This window comes from Dreissena polymorpha, chromosome 3, assembly GCF_020536995.1.
Source record: "Dreissena polymorpha isolate Duluth1 chromosome 3, UMN_Dpol_1.0, whole genome shotgun sequence".
NCBI classification, from domain to species: domain Eukaryota; kingdom Metazoa; phylum Mollusca; class Bivalvia; order Myida; family Dreissenidae; genus Dreissena; species Dreissena polymorpha.
The window spans coordinates 98,840,317-98,859,458 of record NC_068357.1 but is presented as its reverse complement, the minus strand read 5'-3'; the positions used below and the strand labels follow the sequence as shown (position 1 = coordinate 98,859,458).

Sequence of the window (19,142 nt, the reverse complement as noted above, 5' to 3'; positions counted from 1 at the left end):
CTTCAAAAGCACAACTTGGCAAACTGTGAGACATATATACTGTGCACACCAAAAGTAGTTACCTTACTTAAATCGTAAAGACATTTATCAAATAACAACTGAATTTCCAAGGTGCAATGATTGAGTAATAGACGGAGGTTATTGACAATTTCAAAAAGCATTTATCAAAGGTAGAGTGTCCGAAGAAACAGTCATTTTAAAACAAAATTGGTCCATATGTTCGCCATCTGAATGGTTTTAGGAATACTATCGAAGAATCTTTAACACGCAATTAGCACAAATAAGCTAAGACGCCCACGCATGACATAATTGTAATAACATTTCAAATATTGTTTACGTGAATTTACATTTATGTGTTTTAATACTACTTTTTAAGAGAATTTATTTGGGCATCAATATGTGAAATGAGTATTACATGTTGACAAAGACGGGTTTCGTTGGTGCAGTGCATGCTTTTGCCTGTTCTCCTGCTCGCCCTTCGAAAACGACATACACGACATACGTACTACATGGAGGAAATCGGTTTAGTTTGAAAAAATATATATTGAAGAATATCAGTAACATGCATATGAAAATACATTGAGAGACACAACGATATACACATATCGCAACTAGCCTTTAGACATATCATTAACTAATGTACTTACAATCTCAATGTAATTAACTTTAAACACTAATTAACAAATTGTGTAGAATTAACGCAAAAATGCATAAACACATTGTGTATCATGAATGCGAATAAAAAAAAATTACTTTGACACTAATGTACTTTCATGAAATGCATTCATCATACTTGATGTCAACGTGTGTTAAATATTGTTTACACACATAAACATATTATATAGCATAAGTGGACGGTCCAATTAAGTAGAAACAAACGTGGGATAAACAAAAAAGCCGTAGAATCATAAAAACGTGAAACAAAAAGAATAAAGACGTCAAAAAAGTATGTTCATGTACAAGAAATACTGGACCAAATAACGTGTTAGTTACATACATGTACATAAATACATACATTTCCTGTTATCCTAAACTTACGCTCGATATATGGTCGTTATATGTCTGTATACGTCATACGTTCGCACACTTAATCAATTGTGTTGATTTCTACAATACAAACTTATCCAAAAACACACATACATACATATATAAATAATACAATGTTATGTATTAACAAAATATACAAATTGGTGTTTATATAAAGGGTCACATAAATTATATAAAAAGCAAAACAAAGGCGAATTATAATACATGTTATCAAACCTAAATCCATGACCAAATGTTAAAGGTAATTGTAATAGAAAGAAAAATAGCATACGTCATGCGAGTTCTATTTCTGTGTTGAGACTTACAATCAAACTTAAAATTTATAAACACATAATACCTGTATTATTTACACATAAGCTGAAATAACAATCTGGCCTCATCGCATATACGAACAAACTTGGCAATGCTATTCTACCACAATTCGCGCAATTTTGTAAGTTTTGTAAGTTACATTTTCTTGATCGAATTTCGGTCATGTGGGTGAATAAACTAAGTCACAAGGTAAAACCAATCTTGTTATCGACATGTAACCACGTTATTCATAAAGGACACGTGATATTGATGCAACTTGGATATAATGTTTAACTATACAATATCTAGGTCAAGTCCAAATCTCGTGCATCTCAGGTCAAAAGCAGTTCACTCAGCAAAATCACAAAAAAATATAAACACTTAATAAAAATAATGACTTATTATTGTTGAACGTGTTTTAGAACCTCGATCTTAAAGATATCTTGACAATACTAATATCTAGGCTGAGTTCGAATCTGAGTCTAAATTAAAGTTCTAGAAGCTATATGTATGACTCAGTCTTGATAAAACATGGTCAGATTGTGTATCTTTCCAAAATATTTGCAACATTTGAATCTGAGTAAATGGTGATCAACATTTGGAGCAGCTTATGAGCTTATACGTGTTGGTTTTACTACTACTGTTTTAGGAATAGTTGCTATTCGAAAACCTTCGGTTTATTTGAAATGCGCCTAAATAAAACGCGAACCGGAAATGCAAAAGTGATTTTCCCGTTACGGATCAGTGATTATGTCAAATCTTATTAAGAAATATGTTCACGATTGGATAGTTATATTTGACAAAAATTAATTGAAAAGGTAGTTTCGACGCATCAATTTTAACATAACAAGTACCAGTTTGAAAAGTTTATGACTGCACTTATTTACTAAAAACCATGAAGTTTTCTAATCGAGTAGAGGATGCCTTTGTAACAACGAGTTCGAATTGATACATACGTACTAGTTTAATTTTAACCGGCTATATATGAAGAAATGAATAATGACTTTTTACTTATAATTATTGCAACATCGTAAAAATGAAGAATATACCAAACGTAACACGTTCGGTATTCGGAACCTTGGCATAAAATGAATAATAGTGCGTAAACGGCCGAATACAAATTACATATTGATATATTCTAAACGTCTGAAACAAACGTGAAAGATATAATTTGTATTTAACTTAAAAACCATTGAAAAGATATTTTGAACATAAAGTGCTTTATATTGTGTATTACACTATGCAAAATAGTCAATGAACGCATGATTTTTGTAAATATGTACACACATAGTTTACACATATTTGAATGTCAACGCCTGAGCAAGTTTAATATTGCATTATGCTATAACACATATTGTTTGTGCACTATTACAAACGTGCTTTATACGTAAATAAAAAGTTTAACGCATAGATCTAATGTATGTATGACGTGACTTAGTTGAAATGCATATTTTAAATAGAATACACGTGTTTTTATTTACACTTGATAGACAAACGCTCAAAACAAAACAAAATACATAAATACATTGCAAGTTACGTCATTCGACAGCTCGTGTTTGAAAGAACAAATTCACGTCGACCACACGACCTCGTTATATCATAGACTTTATGTAATAAACATCATATCTGTCAAGAAAGAAAGTCTTATTGAATGTACGCTATAATTATTCAACACGGGCATGTTTCGTCTACCAACAATGCATGTATCTGATTACATTAAAATAATATGCGATTATTTACGGGCTTAAACGTTGTTTAGGTTGTTTTATGCTTCCTGTTTGTATAGGTGTCCTCGTAGTCATCTTCGTCAGTACTTAAGGTTGGTGTGAGGGCAGGGTAGTTCGATACTGAAATAGGCACATGCTTTATTGAGCATGTAATGTAATATAAATAAGATGCTGTTGTATAGAATATACGATTGGTGGAATGTGGACATAAATCACATGACAAGTTGGAAAATTGAAACCTTGTCACTTTCGAAAAGACAGTCCTGTTCTAAGCAAAGCTAAGCAATACAAAATCGCGTTTAACGCTGTTATATGGAATCTTTGTTTCCACAAACACGTAATAAAACTTAACTTGTTTTCTGTTTATGTGACACATTTAGACATTCGTTGTCTTTGTAAATGACCCTTGTTCACAGATATATAACACTTTTTACTATTGCACTCTTGACATTGAGCACTGAAGAATTATTTGAATAAGTTTATTTATTATACACGCCCATGCGTATCATTCAGAAGCCTAATAGTCTTAAATGTGTTTATTTGTTTTGCCTTTCCTTTTTATAAAAATAGTGATATTTGGGTATCGGACGTTTACTGAGTGTTTATAAATATAATGACTTCTTTTGAATATTTTGTAAGATAGTTCATTGAATGAATTTACGACACAATCGCGGTATTAAGTAATTTATTGTAGATTATCATGCATCAAGATGAATATAACAATGAGTTTGATTTCAATGCATACCAAAGATCTACAAAAACTGTTCGACAGTAGAAACAATAAATCGAATTCACAAATGATGATGACAACTATTGACAACGGCATAACATTTTCTTTCGGACACTTAATATCTACGAACAAACATCATTGGAATCTCTATGTAACGTTCATGTATTGCACCGACCAATTGTTCGGTTTCCAGACAGTTGCGGTTTAGGGAGGATATAAGGCAAATTACTAACACGAATGTGCATATCAAACGTATACTTACAACTGTTTAGTTTAACTTCTGGAATGTCACGTCATCATATTCAAATCTGTTAAGAAAAATTGTGAATGTTTAAAATAAAATGTACCTTATGTACGTTTTAGCATTATAAAAACATTTTTCTGTACACCAAGTCTAATATTACTGCCTATTTATTAGCACCTTACATAAACTATATTCATTCGATGTTTTGCTTCAATATTTTTGAAAGCGATGTTCTGCAAATGTGATTCACCCAACCATAAATACCCCATTTATTGTATTCCATTTTTGTATATTTTCTTTTCTAGTTTAACACAGTTTACTTAACTTACAATTAACATAATCATTTTATTTAAAATTAAAGTTTTATTTAAATGATTGCACATGAATGCATTTACATGAGAGATAATAAAACCCAACATAATGAACATACTCGTCGCCTTTCATCTCCTTTGATTTGGTTTTAACCGGCGTAAGCAGAGTGTTCTCATACATATGTTTAGCTGGTTTTCTTGGTGCATCCATTTTTAAATAATCATCTTCTTCCTCTTGTATAATTGCGCGTTTCTCATAACGCGCTGCAAACTGTGTCTGTGTAGACGTTTGTGCTATTGTTATGTTGATACTCCCTTGTTCCAACTCTGTATCGATAGACTTGTGTGCTAAGTGTGTGGTGTCATACGTGCGGTTTTTAACACTCATATCGCAAGCCATGCTTTGTGGAGTGCGCAAACGCAAATTCATGTAGTCCTCTTCGTCGTTTGAATGGTCTTCGACTTTGTTACACCGATTACTGTCCATAGATGTTTGTCTGTAAAGTCCGCAATAACATCGGTAAATCAATGAATAGCCTTTGCTTGAATGGCGTTCTTGAATATCTACTCATGTTATTGCTGGTTTTATAATTGCATATATCTGTTCCTCACTAAAATACTAATATTATTCTGTGGATTTGTTTAATAAAAAAATATTATTGTCGTCGAAATATTAAGCGGACTCGATTCATGTACGTATTTATTGAACATATTTAAGAAACCATATAAAGATCATACATAACCCATTTACATAAATAAGTATGTTTCATATTTTAGAAAGTGCTTCAATTAAATAACAAAATCTGAAGTCGACATTGAAAGCGAAGGTCAAGTTAATCGTTTACGTTTGATCATATTGAACTTTCAAGTTGACCATGGATTTGTTGTAGGAAGATAACAGTAGTATCGAGTTTATAAAGGAAGCATATATATTTACTTTACAACTCGTCAACACCATCTCAATGAGCCTAAAGCAGTGTTTTTTATATATTTTGTACTCGGTTATATTCGTGCACAAGTTTCATGATTTCAATTATGTAATCAAGCCTTAATAAATGCGATACAATTACTCAAAAACACACGTTTTTTGTACGGAAACTATAACGTTCACGATGTTAGTATTGCAATGTAATACTTTATAAACATTTGGACGGGTTTTTATGTTGGCGTGCTATGTTTCATCGTTAAAAATAAACTGAGGTCAATGTACGACAACCTGTCTGAGGCTTTACAAACTGAGTTAGCATAGCACTTGTCATTATAGACTTTTAGTTGTGCACTAAAGTAAAATGACAAAGAAATATACGTTAAGTATTGTGCATTTTCCTCGACATCAACAAACAGTCTATAATGGTACAATTACCATTACATAAATTAAAATTAAATAAACCTTGCTGTCTTTAAAACAAATATTAATATTGTCATTTTAATCCATTAACGATTAAATGTGTTAGTACATAAAACAATGAAGTGTGTTTAAGGCTTGTGGTTTAAATACATCACTGATAGGCACAGTAAAAACATAAAGTAATAAATACAATTCAGTCGTGTTAGTATTCAGGTAGATGTTTTCGGTGGCTGTAGAATCCTTTGCATACCTAAAAATATTCAAACAAATAAGTATGTAAGTGCGGAATGCTGACTTCATGAGAAAAAAACATTCATAATTCACATTCAGATTGTGTTACGAGTAAATGTTTATTATGAAAGTATATATACACAAGGTCATTTAGCAGCTTTGCCCCCTCCTTCGTCCCCCACATTTTCAATTGCGTAAGCTTTCAACTCGACCATTTTGTATACATGTTTTTCAAATACACACACATACATGTATGTGTGTAATTGAACAGAACAAAACAAACAAGAATATAACTAAAAAAGGCACAACTCATAGTAAACAAAAACACGCAATAATGCAACCATACGAATGCGTCAGAATTGCCTAAACAGTACAAAAAAGCACAATACAACACAACAAAAACACATATAAGATTAAAGCTGGGGTCGTTAATAAAGTCTTAGTGTGAATATCGCATAAAAACTTATAATCATCAATGTTTAACGAAAGTTGACAATACACATGAAAAAAAGTAATACTCTTAATTTAAAGAAACTTTTATTAACTTTGGTATATTAACCCTGAATCAATATTTTTTAATAAGCCAGCTTAGTTAAAGAAATACATTTTAAAAGAGTGAGAACTACTCAACGACACACTTACACGTGGCTCGCTGCTTGTCCTGGAACGAGAGAATATCAAAATGTGTATGCTGGTAACATAAATTAAACAATATATGTTCAGAGTTCTATAAGACGAGTCGCAAAAACAAGTCTAGACATATATTTCAATATTTATAACACTTCGCAAAAACTTTATGATGTTAACTTACATAAGCAACGAATTTAAACAGGTGCAATAATGAAAGTTTATACTCGAATAGTTTATTTTCTTTATTAAACAATGCGTTACCACTGGAGACCACCGCACAGACCGTATTATCATATTCCGTTATGGTATATTTAATTGTTACTAAGTGTTCGAGAAAATTGTACATTAAAAAAGATTTGACAAGGAGAAACAAACAAATATGAATCATTATATTTTTCAGATTAGTCGCAAAAGATCGATGCAAAGAATTACGTTACATGGACGGTGGCATTGATCGAGAACGAAGTAGAGATTATATTGCAGTTGTTAAAATAATGAAAAGTATCCAGTATTTCGGAGGCAGTACGTGTGCACATCCTATCAAACTATTTCATATATTAAGCTTTTTAAATATATTTTTATTAAAAATCAATAATTCTTATTAGTTCGTTTTACCCTGACTATTCTGCCCGGCTGAAGTTGGGGGGATGTTCGCAAACGGGACGAATGGTCTGAAAAAACAACAACCTAATAATAACAATTGCCATGATGCGCTTCAACAATTTGCATTTGCGATCTATTTTTTTTCTTCATCTTGTAAACTTAATTTAGACGATTGTTATTTTATTTGTATGTTGATTTTTAATCAACATATAACATTGAATATATAATATAATTGTATAAAAAGTACACAACAGATACTTACTGTTTCTTTTTATCTGTAGGAACAGATATATAATTGATTGAATAACAGTATACTTAACTTTTCCACAAAAATAAATCAAACACAAATTATTATAATGATTATTATTACTACCATTATCATAACGTTTATCATTAGTGTTAATGCACTTAATAAAGTGTATGTGTCTTAAGAAATATATAGCTAAAGAGATATTTTATTTAAAATAAGGAATACTATCTAAATATAGTTTCCCATCGTATCAAGGGAAATACTTTGAACTGCGATCTCGACTTCGGGGAACACAATTTGACTTTCCGCAAGTGCCAATGAAATATATGTATAATCAACAAATGTTTATTTATTATATAACAGTATGCTTTCAAAACTTCAAAAATTCTTAAACAACTAATAAGCATCTTACCGCGCTTTTTCTTCAAGCACACAACCAGAACGATAAGACAGATACTGCCTGCAGTGCCGCCAGCAATCCCAACGACCATTAAAACATCTAGAAATAAGAAAGACATGAGTCAATATCAAAATATTGAACACATTTTTAAACCCCTTATCATTTTACATCTTAAAGATACTTGTTTCATGCTTTGTGTTTTTGTCTAAGTTTGTCCTTACCTACCTTAAATATTACCGCTTAACACTGTGTAACTAAACAGTTGAAATATAATAATAAAAAACAAAGAACAATAAACTCCATCTGATTTCGAACCTTACACTAATCCATTAGACTAAATGTCACCTGTACATCTTGGTCTACCATGCTATAATATTCCATTATGCAATTAATACTTTACATGTACCAATACCCAATATGTTTTTCCACCTTCAATAAAAACAACAATACAGTGCAGATAAATAAATCGTTTTGCGTATGTAACCTTTTATTTATTTTTTGTTCAAATCAAATGCTTACTTATCATAAACAGACGGGTTTTCAGTTATAATTGGTAGTGCTATTTTTGTACCATGCGTTCTTTTGTTGTTACTGTTTTTTATGTATGAAAAAAATAACATAAAATAAAAATCATCCGAACCTGTGAGGAGGTCTCTTTCTATGAAAAAAGAGCCATACTTATACTAGAATATAGTTATGCATTTGCAAATATATGAACACCGCACTAACTTTGATAATGGTATTAATAGGTTAGTATTACATAAAAGAAATGTACAACATAAGGCGTAGTACCAAGTTCATTTATTTTAACAGCCTTGATCATTGTAATCTTTTTATTCAGTCGTCTGGTATTTAAACATTCACTTCGCATGATGGCAATTCAAAATATCAATTGCATGTGTATACATACTTAGAGCAGTAGCGACTTGTACCACAGCCGAGTACTCGCTCTGTCCATACACGTTGAAGGCATAGACTCTAAACTCATAGTCGGTCATTTGCGTAAGATCACCCACCGTCATCGCCACAAAGACATTTTTCCCATTTCCAACGTAAGCTTCCGAGCCGTTCACCCGTAAAGTATTGCTGTTCACTCGTCTGTACTCAATGACGAGGGTTTGATCCCCGCCGTTGAAGAAGCCGGACTCGACGGCGAATGAAACGCTTTGATACGTTGTCGATTGTTGCTCAAAACGTACCGGTATTTCGGGAGGTCCTAATTGTGTTCAAATAAATATTCATGACGCGTGTTAGTATTTTATTTTATTTAAGACAGTTAACAAATATGTATTCGTTAAACAATGTAAATGCAATTTAGTTAGTTAGAAAGAAAGAAACATAACAAACAGCAAACATATGCGCACATAATAAAAAGTCGTCCAACATAGTTAAATACATTTGGTAAACAAAACTGTATTATAAAACGTAAATATTTTGTTTACGAATCTCATCTAGACGTATCAATTTAAGGCTAAGCAGTTCTGAGGTCTATAGAATGAATTTTGGTTATAACTACAACGCATTAACACATTTTAAGAAACACACACACACAATCAAACTACCTTGTGGGATAATTTCAAAATATGCAGTTGTTGTACCAACGGAATTTGTGAAATTCACAGTAAAATTGCGAAAGTACTCTTCTTGCGTCGCGTTGATCACCAATGAAAGCGTTTGGATGCTTTCAATGCTCTTGTTATGGAAAACCACGAAGCCGGTATGGTGCTTTATGTTAAAAGTGATATTGTCTGAGGTACTCATGGTCCGATCTCCTATCTTGATCATAATTCCGGTTTTCGAAACAGCTGGGAAGGCGTAAATTGGAATGGTGACGATCAGTGGGTCGCCTTTTGAGACGTTATACGTTCTAGTGTGTTCCAGCAAAACGGGGACGTCTAGAATGAAACCTTAACCTTCTAATAAGCGATTATACGAAAAATGTTAATGCACATACGCTTCTTTTAAATGCATCTTTAACCATGCAAAATAATTGATGTTAAAACTTCGCTGTATTACAGTTACAACTCCTATACTTGATTATTGCGCTTTTGTGTGTTGTGTTCATGCTGCAAACTCTGTTGGAATCGCTCTTAATGTATACTTACTTAATGAATCAAATCAAAATAAATATTAAAATCATCAAAGCGAAAGTCAATCACATGTATCGATCATCATAACAACTGTGTGTTTTCTAAAGGTGTACCTTTTATTACCACTTCCAACGTGCGACTTTGTTTTGTTGCGCCATTTTTGAGAATGCCATTTTCTACTGTGCATGTGTAAGATCCTTTGTCCTGGTAACTCAACAATGCATAACGTGACCTGCCTGATCCCGGCTGAAAACTGATGTTTCTGATCGTAGAACCTAATATGCGGTGCTCGAGGGCGTGGAACGTATAATTGTCGGGATTTCCCGCAACTGTACATGTGAGCTTCTTTGAGCTTTCGTCCCAATTTAGCGTCACATCAGGTGCGTCTAAATGGAAACAAAAACCATACATCAAGACAACATAAGTTTTAGGTTGAGTCCAACGCGTAACAAGGTATTAAGACCATATAGTAATTATATAGAGTAGTTATGAAATTGACTTTTAGCGAAGTATACAATAAATTCGTCCGTCGTCCCATTTGCGAAAACAAAACTACTGCATGTATCATCAGATATGAAGTACGTTAACTATAAGACTATTGTATGTTAACAACCGCCTTTATATTTTTCAAATGCAATTATAGTATCGAAACATATACCATGTTCAATTAGTTTACATGGAGTTGTCAAAAAAGGGAGATATAATATACTTACATAGTACGTCAAGAGACAAAGAACCAAAAACAATCGAGAGAACTTGTCTACTAGCTATGATACGCCTTACTATTGAGTTTTAAGTTTTGAATGAAATTATTTATAAGTTAAAACAATAAAAACTTCAAATAAGGTTAATATTTTATTATTCATAATTAACAAAATAGATCAAGCTCATGGTTTAGTACTGCTGAATCTGAATGGATCTCTCCAATGTCTTTGCCCTACACGTGTGCATGCTTGCGACGTTTCTTGACACAATTCTATTTAATTATAACAGTTCATATTGTGTATGTCGAATAATCGGTTGACAACAATAACGGACACAAGTTCATTTCGGTTTTCATTGCAATGTATTTTTGTTGATTAAACTCTTACAAAACGTTTTCCAATGTTCATAAAATGTCCCGAACAACAAGATCTATGCGGCGGCCTTACGGCTCCGCCACAACAAGTAATTGAGATTAATCTGCCCGCTTATCTAACGTGTTCTTAATCTCTACAGAAGTGAATATATAAATATACAATGAACCAGTCAATGGTGACGTGTGCAATTTCCGACGGGAACGTTTGCAAAAAAAGTGTCCAAATGTTATGCTGTAATATGACGTATGCAGCGGACGTATATGGACGTTAGCCTACCATTTTCATGAGATTATACAAAAATTAGTGGGCTGCATGCTTACCCAAGTTATTACTAAGCAGTGAAACAATCGTAGGGCAATAACTTGGTGCATTCTCCTCGTCTATTTTCACGTTAACATATGATATCGATTTGTATATCTATTTAGGTAGACACGATATTGACATAATACTATCCTTATTATTCTATCTTATGCACTATGCGACATCTACCATTGATGCTCTTTATTTGACTGACAATATTATTTCACGTGAATACGAAAAGTAGTCCCACATGCAAGTTATTTAAAGTATTTTCTGACAGCATTCCACTAAGTTGTACTAGTCTTTAAACTGTGTAATGCATATTTCACACAGTTCTTCTTGAGACAATCAAAAAGATAGTGATACACAAAAAAAAAAGCAGTTAAATGGGCAGGGAATGTGCACTACAAGGGATCATTTACTTTACTGAGATTATAAATTGAATCATGCTACAATGCTGTTACCCATGATTCTTGTTAAATCGAAACTCAATGACAATTCTGAACGATTATTATCATTTTGGTCATTAAGAAAAAAAAATCGACATATTAGAAAATCAAAGTTCAAACATATGTCTCCTAGAAGAAATCATCAGTGATAAAAATACACATTACAAAATTTTCAATCAAATTTAGTATGGGTGAATGTGTTCTAAAGGGTCATACTGTAATGAATTGAATTTTACATTTTGAATTGTTTTATCAATTCATCATTGTTATAATTCATGATAACAGGTAAACAATCGTGGACATAACGATGCACCTTATACGTTTTACTGTTGCACTCATAAGAATCACGACTATGAAGTAACTAATTAAGTTTATAAATATAATTAAATATTCTAGTATCTCTATCTAGAGCTCTCGCATTAGGTTGCCTGAACAGTATACGCTCAACACCTATGCTAATATATACTAAATTTACAGAATACGAACTAGTAAGTCATAGACAATAATCAAAACGCCGATTTAAATGATATTGTGTTTGCAAGCTTTTCTTGAGGTACGCGTAACTTATCGCAGTTAAATACTTGGGAAAAAAATCGCTAAACAAAATGTCAACGAAACATTTAGCAAGTTAGCAACTTACAGTTTACGATAATCTCAAGCTGTTTAGTCCAAAACCCAACTGAATTGGAAACATTGCACTTGTACGATCCTGCCAAGTATCGACTGACCGGTGTAATAAAAAGCGTGTTGTTATGTATTTGGGTTGAACCGTTGATCCACTTGGCATTGCAGCTGGGATTACAGACCGGGCTTGAACAAGTGATGGCAGTAGGAGGCGATGTGTTCTCAGTGAGTTTCATTGGGCTACTGACTGATATGGTGGCTGTCGATGGACCATCTGTTACAGAGACGTAATTTATAAACGTTAATTTGACATGTTAGCACAATTTAAGAATTAGCACTCCGTTTAATAAATCATACACGATGTTTGATATTTATAACAATAATTCAAGTTTCTGAAGGAATTCTATGCAATGATGCTGTCGGTTTATTATATAAACATAACGCCCAACGACATTTGCAAACAATACAAACTGTTATATAATGATATATGTATTGTATTTTATAGTATTGTTTTTTAAATATAACACGTTATTGCATTTATCAATTCTCACAATTATCAATAATGTGTCGTGTTGGTGCCTTTGATTTACGTTTTCGCAAATTATGACATGTATCGTTTTTTCGTAATTTTTAGTTGACGTTTTGCCCCTGTTCGACCCTTGAACACGTCAACACGTACGAATGACAACGTCATAATTTACGCGTCTGCGAGCAACATTTTGGCGTTCTGGCGTATGTGCTTACTCGCCTATATAACAGCACGAATAATAAGCGCGAACACGTCATAAAATGGATCAGTAAAACAAGGTTGTTCTGGTGTGTAGGAAGACATAATGACAACACGAAACAACGATAAATGTCGCAATCGTTAAACTTTGCGTTCCGGTGGGTTGTCGTGCTAGCGCCACTTAAACCGGGTAAAACACAGCCACCATAAATATTCAAAAACATGGGTATATTTTCAAACTCTCATACAAAGTATGAACATAAGATTAAACCTATAATAAATAGTTGATTGATGCAAATTTTCATCAATATCGTTGTATTTATAATGTACAAGTTTAATAATAATATTAATAATTTTGAGAATAAAAATACTCACACATACTCGGGTTTTACGCGAAAACGCAATCATGTACAGAACAGAACAGACAGTTTATTAAGAAGTATACAAATGTACATCTTCTAAATACATGAAATATAAGACAAAATATTGTCATGTGTCTTTATATTACAACGCATGGGTTATAACAAAATGTAATCTAACAAATTGAGACAAAGTATACTTAACAAAGTAGTACGATTTTATATAATAATAGTAAAATAGCATTTCACTGGCAATAAGGAAAAACTTAGTATTCGTTGATCATATTATTTGTGAGAGAATATCTTACGGTTAGAGCTTCCTTCATATATGTACACACATTTTTAATTTCAATTTTACAAGTTGAGTTCAATATAGTATGGAACTTAAAAACTGATGGATTCACATCGTAAACAGATTTTATATATGTTTGCCTAATTTGACGTAAACATGGATATTTCCATATAAAGTGGAATTCGTCTTCTATGTCCCTTTGACCACAACATTGACAATATCGTTCATTACGAGGAATGTGGTTACGTCCCTATCTGCTAGTTTGAATCCTCACAGGGTGGGCAGAAGCCCTTAGTTAAACAAGGTATGTACGCAAACTGTTTGGCCATTAATCTAAATACGTTTCGTATTCAAGAGTTGTTTTGAATATCCGATAAACATCTAAAACAGAACAATTATTCATATTGCCAAACCATTCTTGTTTAAACACTATAATTCTACATTTTATTTCGCAAAAAAACGATTTGGTATTTATCATATTTGCATGTTCAAATATATATGAAAATCCATAATCATTAAACAACGTGTTTACATTCGATACCCAATTGTATACCCTTTATCACAACTATTTATCGCTTGGTTATACACAGTTTGTGTGATAATATGTTCACTTTTTACACTTTAAGCCAATATTTAACAATACGAACATATCTTTTTACATATAGTGGGTGTCTACCTAATCACTATACACCGTTGCATTGCATGTGTTGTTTTTAACATTTAACAACCTTTTTGCAAAATGTGTCGTGAATGCGTTCAATATCTTTTAATTTATTAAAACCCAATATCTCTTTAAAAAGCAAAGTATTCATAGGCTTAAGAGCTTTTCCTACAACATATTCCTGATTTAATATAAAACAACCAGTATAATTAATACAAGTGTCCAGATAGTTAAAATTATCGACGACTTCTATAGTTTCTCCATTATATGTCCATATCTCATATTGACGAATTCTACCCCTTTTGCGGAAAACCATTATTTTTGTTTTGCCAGTATTAACACTATGTCCCCAAGCGTTACAATAAAGGTAAAGATTGTCTAAATGAAGTAGTATTTCTTCTGGTGATTTACCAAAAAATGGCCATATCGTCTGCAAATAACAATACAATTAAATTATAACTTCTTTATTTAAACCAGAATAAATGCTATCTTGTGAAAAAGTTCTAAATTCTCAACAAACAATGAAAACAGAAAAGGAGACATTACCTACCCTTGTCGTAGACCAACGGCGTAGCTAAAGTGTTCAGAGACTGTCGCGCATGCTTCAACACATGATTTGACATTTAATACATATATTTAATAATTCGTAATATTTTGCCTTTTATTCCGGATCTGAACTGTTTTAGCCATAATGCAATGCGATTATATACTATCAAAACATTTAAGCATATCAACGTAAACAACATACATACGCTTATTTTCTTGACATATGCATATATGGCATCAACGGTTGAACACCCTTTTCTAAATCCGAAATGTGCATCCGAAATTTAAGCATTATTTCGCAAAAAATGATTCGATGCGCTAGTTTAAATAGTTGTTAATAGCTAAGAAACAGAACTAACAAAGGTTATTCCTCTTAAGTTATTAATATCATCATCAGAGCCTTTTTATGCAATGGTATAATTATACCTTCTGTCCACGTTTCAGGAAAATAGCCCGAGGTTAAAATACTATTAAAACATCACACAAATGGTTGGATAATATATCAATACACTCAATAAAATATTCGTTTAAAATACAGTCACCACCAGGCGCTTTATTACGTTCCAATATGTACTTGCATTTAAGACCTCATTGACCGTTATAGGTTGGTCTAATTCTGTAAAAGTACAATTTTCAATATCAAAGTTTTATTAGAACAAAACAATTCTGCCTCTTTATTATTATTTTCCAAATAAGAGTTACTTAAATTTTCAAAATACTGTTTAAATACGTACATCTTATGGAATCTTATAACTATTGCCTTTATTTCTTGATTTGAAAAGTTTTCGATTTTTTTTCGGCATTTTATTTTTTAAAGATTTAATTTCCGCCATTTTACGCTGATATGCATTATTTATAAACAAAATTAATTAATTTCTTATAAACACTTTTGTTTTCCATTTAAATCGGTCTTGTTTAGGTTAAAATATCTAAAAGCGTAATTGTAGTGATTTCGTGCATTGATACACTCGTTGTCAAACCAATCTGCATGCTTTAAACAAATGTCAATATTGAATGAAGGTTTATTACTGTACGTTTTCAATTTTGAGAATAACTAATCCGCTTCACTGCGAATTGTGGCTGTGAATTGATCTAAAATGGAGTTAATTGACATTTGGCTCGAATTATTAATACTGCTAACAATATCATTAAAAATGGAAAGTTTGGAAATCATTCTTGAGCGAAATTCATCCCCATGCGAACTGTCCCATTATATTTAACATCAGTGAATGTCTCGTAACTAGGTAAACCATTATTACAAATTAATGAAAAGTGTAATGGAGCATGCTCACTCCACTCGTTGAAATCGCCAACTGTTACATTACATTTTGATAACAATGAAAAGTTACTTTCATTGGTCCATAAGTAATCAATGACAGATGCACCGTTAATTGAATAGAATGTTTGTTTACACCTATCACCTATTCTTCCATTGAAAATGCGTAAAGTGGTTGATTTATAATGTCTGAAAATTACGAATTACTGTTTGGGTGTACGTTCATATTGGTTCATACGACATATAGACGCAGTTCAGTTTTTCTGCAAACAAATGTTCGTTCGACCAAGACGTAGAGATACAATTAATATGCCATAATGAAGGTGATAAAACTTAGATTTGTACAATACATATAATTGTTAATATATATTGGTTATCCATTGCCATCCCACTATTATGTTGGTCAATCCATGTTAAGGTGTTGTATATACATTTAAAGAGTTTTTTACCACTTACGATACCTAAGGCGATTTCATAGAAATCATGTTCTGATAAAAAGCTAATGCATTAATCAAAGTTTGTCAAAAACTCTTTAATTCAACCTTTATATTTACCAATATCAAAAATACGTTATTAACCATCTTATTTGATAAAATTTGATAATTGTTGCTAAGTTAACATTAATTTAAATCAAAATTCTTGAAAAGTATTTCAGGTAGATGGGACAAACTCGCGAAGTGGGTCATTAAGTCTGTAATAGTATGTACTGATCACGACCCACAAAACCTTCGCATATGGAGGCAAAAAGAGAGAGTCCTTTAATATGTTCGTGGTGTTGCACGACAATTTCAGCATGAATACATAAATAACTTACATTGTACGTTGATTGTGGTTGATCCGACGATGGATACTGACACATTGACGGTGACTCGGCAATACAATGTCGCTGCATTCCAGTCCCGTTTGATATTTGTCAACGTCATGGTTTGTTGAGTTCTATTTCCGGGTATCGCTTGTGATGAAGTCCAGCTGTACGTACAAGCGGATGTGGAGCATGTTGACAGTTGACAACTAAGAGTTAGGCTTCTGTTTTCATTCACCATCTGGTTGCCAAGAATCGAAACAGATGGATCTGAAGTAGACAAGGTTATTATAATTATTGAGTAAGCAGCAAATACAAAATGAAAGAAACGGTGTTGTGTGATTCAGACTATGACAATTAATTTTATGTAATGATTTTAAAACGAATTGCATTTAAATGTCTTGATTTCATTAAGCGATTATAATTCTTTTTAATTATGTCCTAGAATTCGAAAGGCGATGTTTTTATGACCCCATCGTTTTTATTCCTAGGCGTAGTGCACATAGGAAAATCAACACATGACCTAAACAAACCAACAATCTTTATTCAACTGCTTAAATATATTCATGTAGTCACAATACACTTACCCGATATCCGGAAATAGAACTCAACAAAACATAACGATGACAAATATAAAACGGGACTGGAATGCAGCGACATTTATCTCAAATACAGAAAAAAAGTTGTTTTCCTCAAAGGCGTGCATTTTCACTGTATTGACAGGCATGCTAGTCTTTTAAAAACGTTTGAATAATAAACATGTTGTGTAATATTGACCATCGCTGAACTATGGAGACTATTTCTGAAATGTACGTATACTTATACCTATTATAGCTTTTGATTTTAAATATGCAATTGATGTATATATATATTTATATATTAATCAAAATCAATTTAATCGGATTTAAGATCAATAAGTATATATGATATCTACATTCACTTTTGTAGGCTAGATACTGTTGTTGTTGCTGTTAAATATATATATAATTTAAACAAATATTTTTTAATACGGTTGATTTCATATAATTAAATTAAATCAACAATAACTTTATCATTAAAGTTCTTACACATTATGCTTCAGCTTATCATTTAAGCAAACACTTAAATGCAATAAATTGGAAAAATGCACAACAACAATAATAGGAGGATTATGTTCTTTTGAAAATTAAACTATACAGAATCCAATTATTCATGCACGATATGCAGAATCGACCTGAGTACAAATAGGATGATTGTATATACTAATGCTATCAGATGATGAATACTACCGAAGCAATTAATGGATAATGAAGTTTGTTTTGTATGTCACATGATACATCATGCGGGCCTTATATAGGCATTATGGTATGAAAATAGTGAATATAAACGAATAAAGTACATACAATTGTTATTTTAGTTCTAGATCACTATATGCGTTCTAGGTGGCACTATAATTTTCATAAAATTCTTTAACAAGATCACTCGAAACGACTGACTAATTGCGGTAGTGTTGAATCAATATAATATGTTCTGGATCACGTGCAAGAATATTATGTGAGTAAGGCCGTGGTTATTTTAGCAATTGTGTCATTGCCAATAGCCATGAGAATGTGGCTTTTAATTAAACAAGTAGTATTTTTCCCCGAACAAAAGGAAACAAACAATGTTCTTTGTTTTATTTTATTTTAGCTTTATCATTGAATAAGAGATTGTCTTAGTTTTGTATTTTGTTTATGACATAATACAAATGTAAAAATAAGTAAAATATACTTACTATTTATGAACAAGAATTTCTTTTTAAGCTGTCATTGAAATGTCAGTATCGGCTTAGACATTGAACATTAACTTGCCGGTAGAAAGTTGATGCAAGTTTAAATATGCATATACTTTAAAATAGTTTACATCATTGTTTTATTTATTCTGTTTTTATTCGTTCATATTCATTTATTGAAATGTTTAATGTATGAGAAGGTGAAATGTTTACAGTTGAATTGTACACAGCCTATTGACGATAAAACGGGTGATTTAATATGATAACGAGTATTAATCAAACTGAATAAAATCAACAACATTTGTATTATGTTCAACTGTAGTGTAATTAAAACAAGTACGTTCGTCACCCATGTCTGACCGTCAATTATTTAAA

At 32.0% G+C, this 19,142-nt stretch overlaps 1 protein-coding gene and 1 long non-coding RNA gene across 2 annotated transcripts in view; both read right to left on the bottom strand.

Annotated features, from left to right (window-relative positions):
* Positions 1–559: 559 nt before the first annotated feature.
* Positions 560–7,230, bottom strand: LOC127875482 (uncharacterized). Its single transcript, XR_008047450.1, has 6 exons — positions 7,175–7,230; positions 6,572–6,590; positions 5,889–5,948; positions 4,470–4,847; positions 4,058–4,103; positions 560–3,185 (listed from the first exon to the last, which is right to left on the bottom strand). It is a non-coding gene; the product is annotated as an uncharacterized LOC127875482 (long non-coding RNA).
* A 190-nt stretch (positions 7,231–7,420) lies between these two features.
* The window catches only part of LOC127872459 (hemicentin-1-like), a 67,084-nt gene continuing 55,362 nt past the window's right edge, over positions 7,421–19,142 (bottom strand). The window contains exons 7-13 of the mRNA XM_052415791.1: positions 17,030–17,287; positions 12,371–12,628; positions 10,016–10,288; positions 9,375–9,707; positions 8,723–9,028; positions 7,825–7,911; positions 7,421–7,437 (exon numbers count right to left, since the gene is read on the bottom strand). Coding sequence (XP_052271751.1) covers positions 7,421–7,437; positions 7,825–7,911; positions 8,723–9,028; positions 9,375–9,707; positions 10,016–10,288; positions 12,371–12,628; positions 17,030–17,287 — 1,532 coding nt within the window. The remainder of the gene's footprint in view (positions 7,438–7,824; positions 7,912–8,722; positions 9,029–9,374; positions 9,708–10,015; positions 10,289–12,370; positions 12,629–17,029; positions 17,288–19,142) is intronic.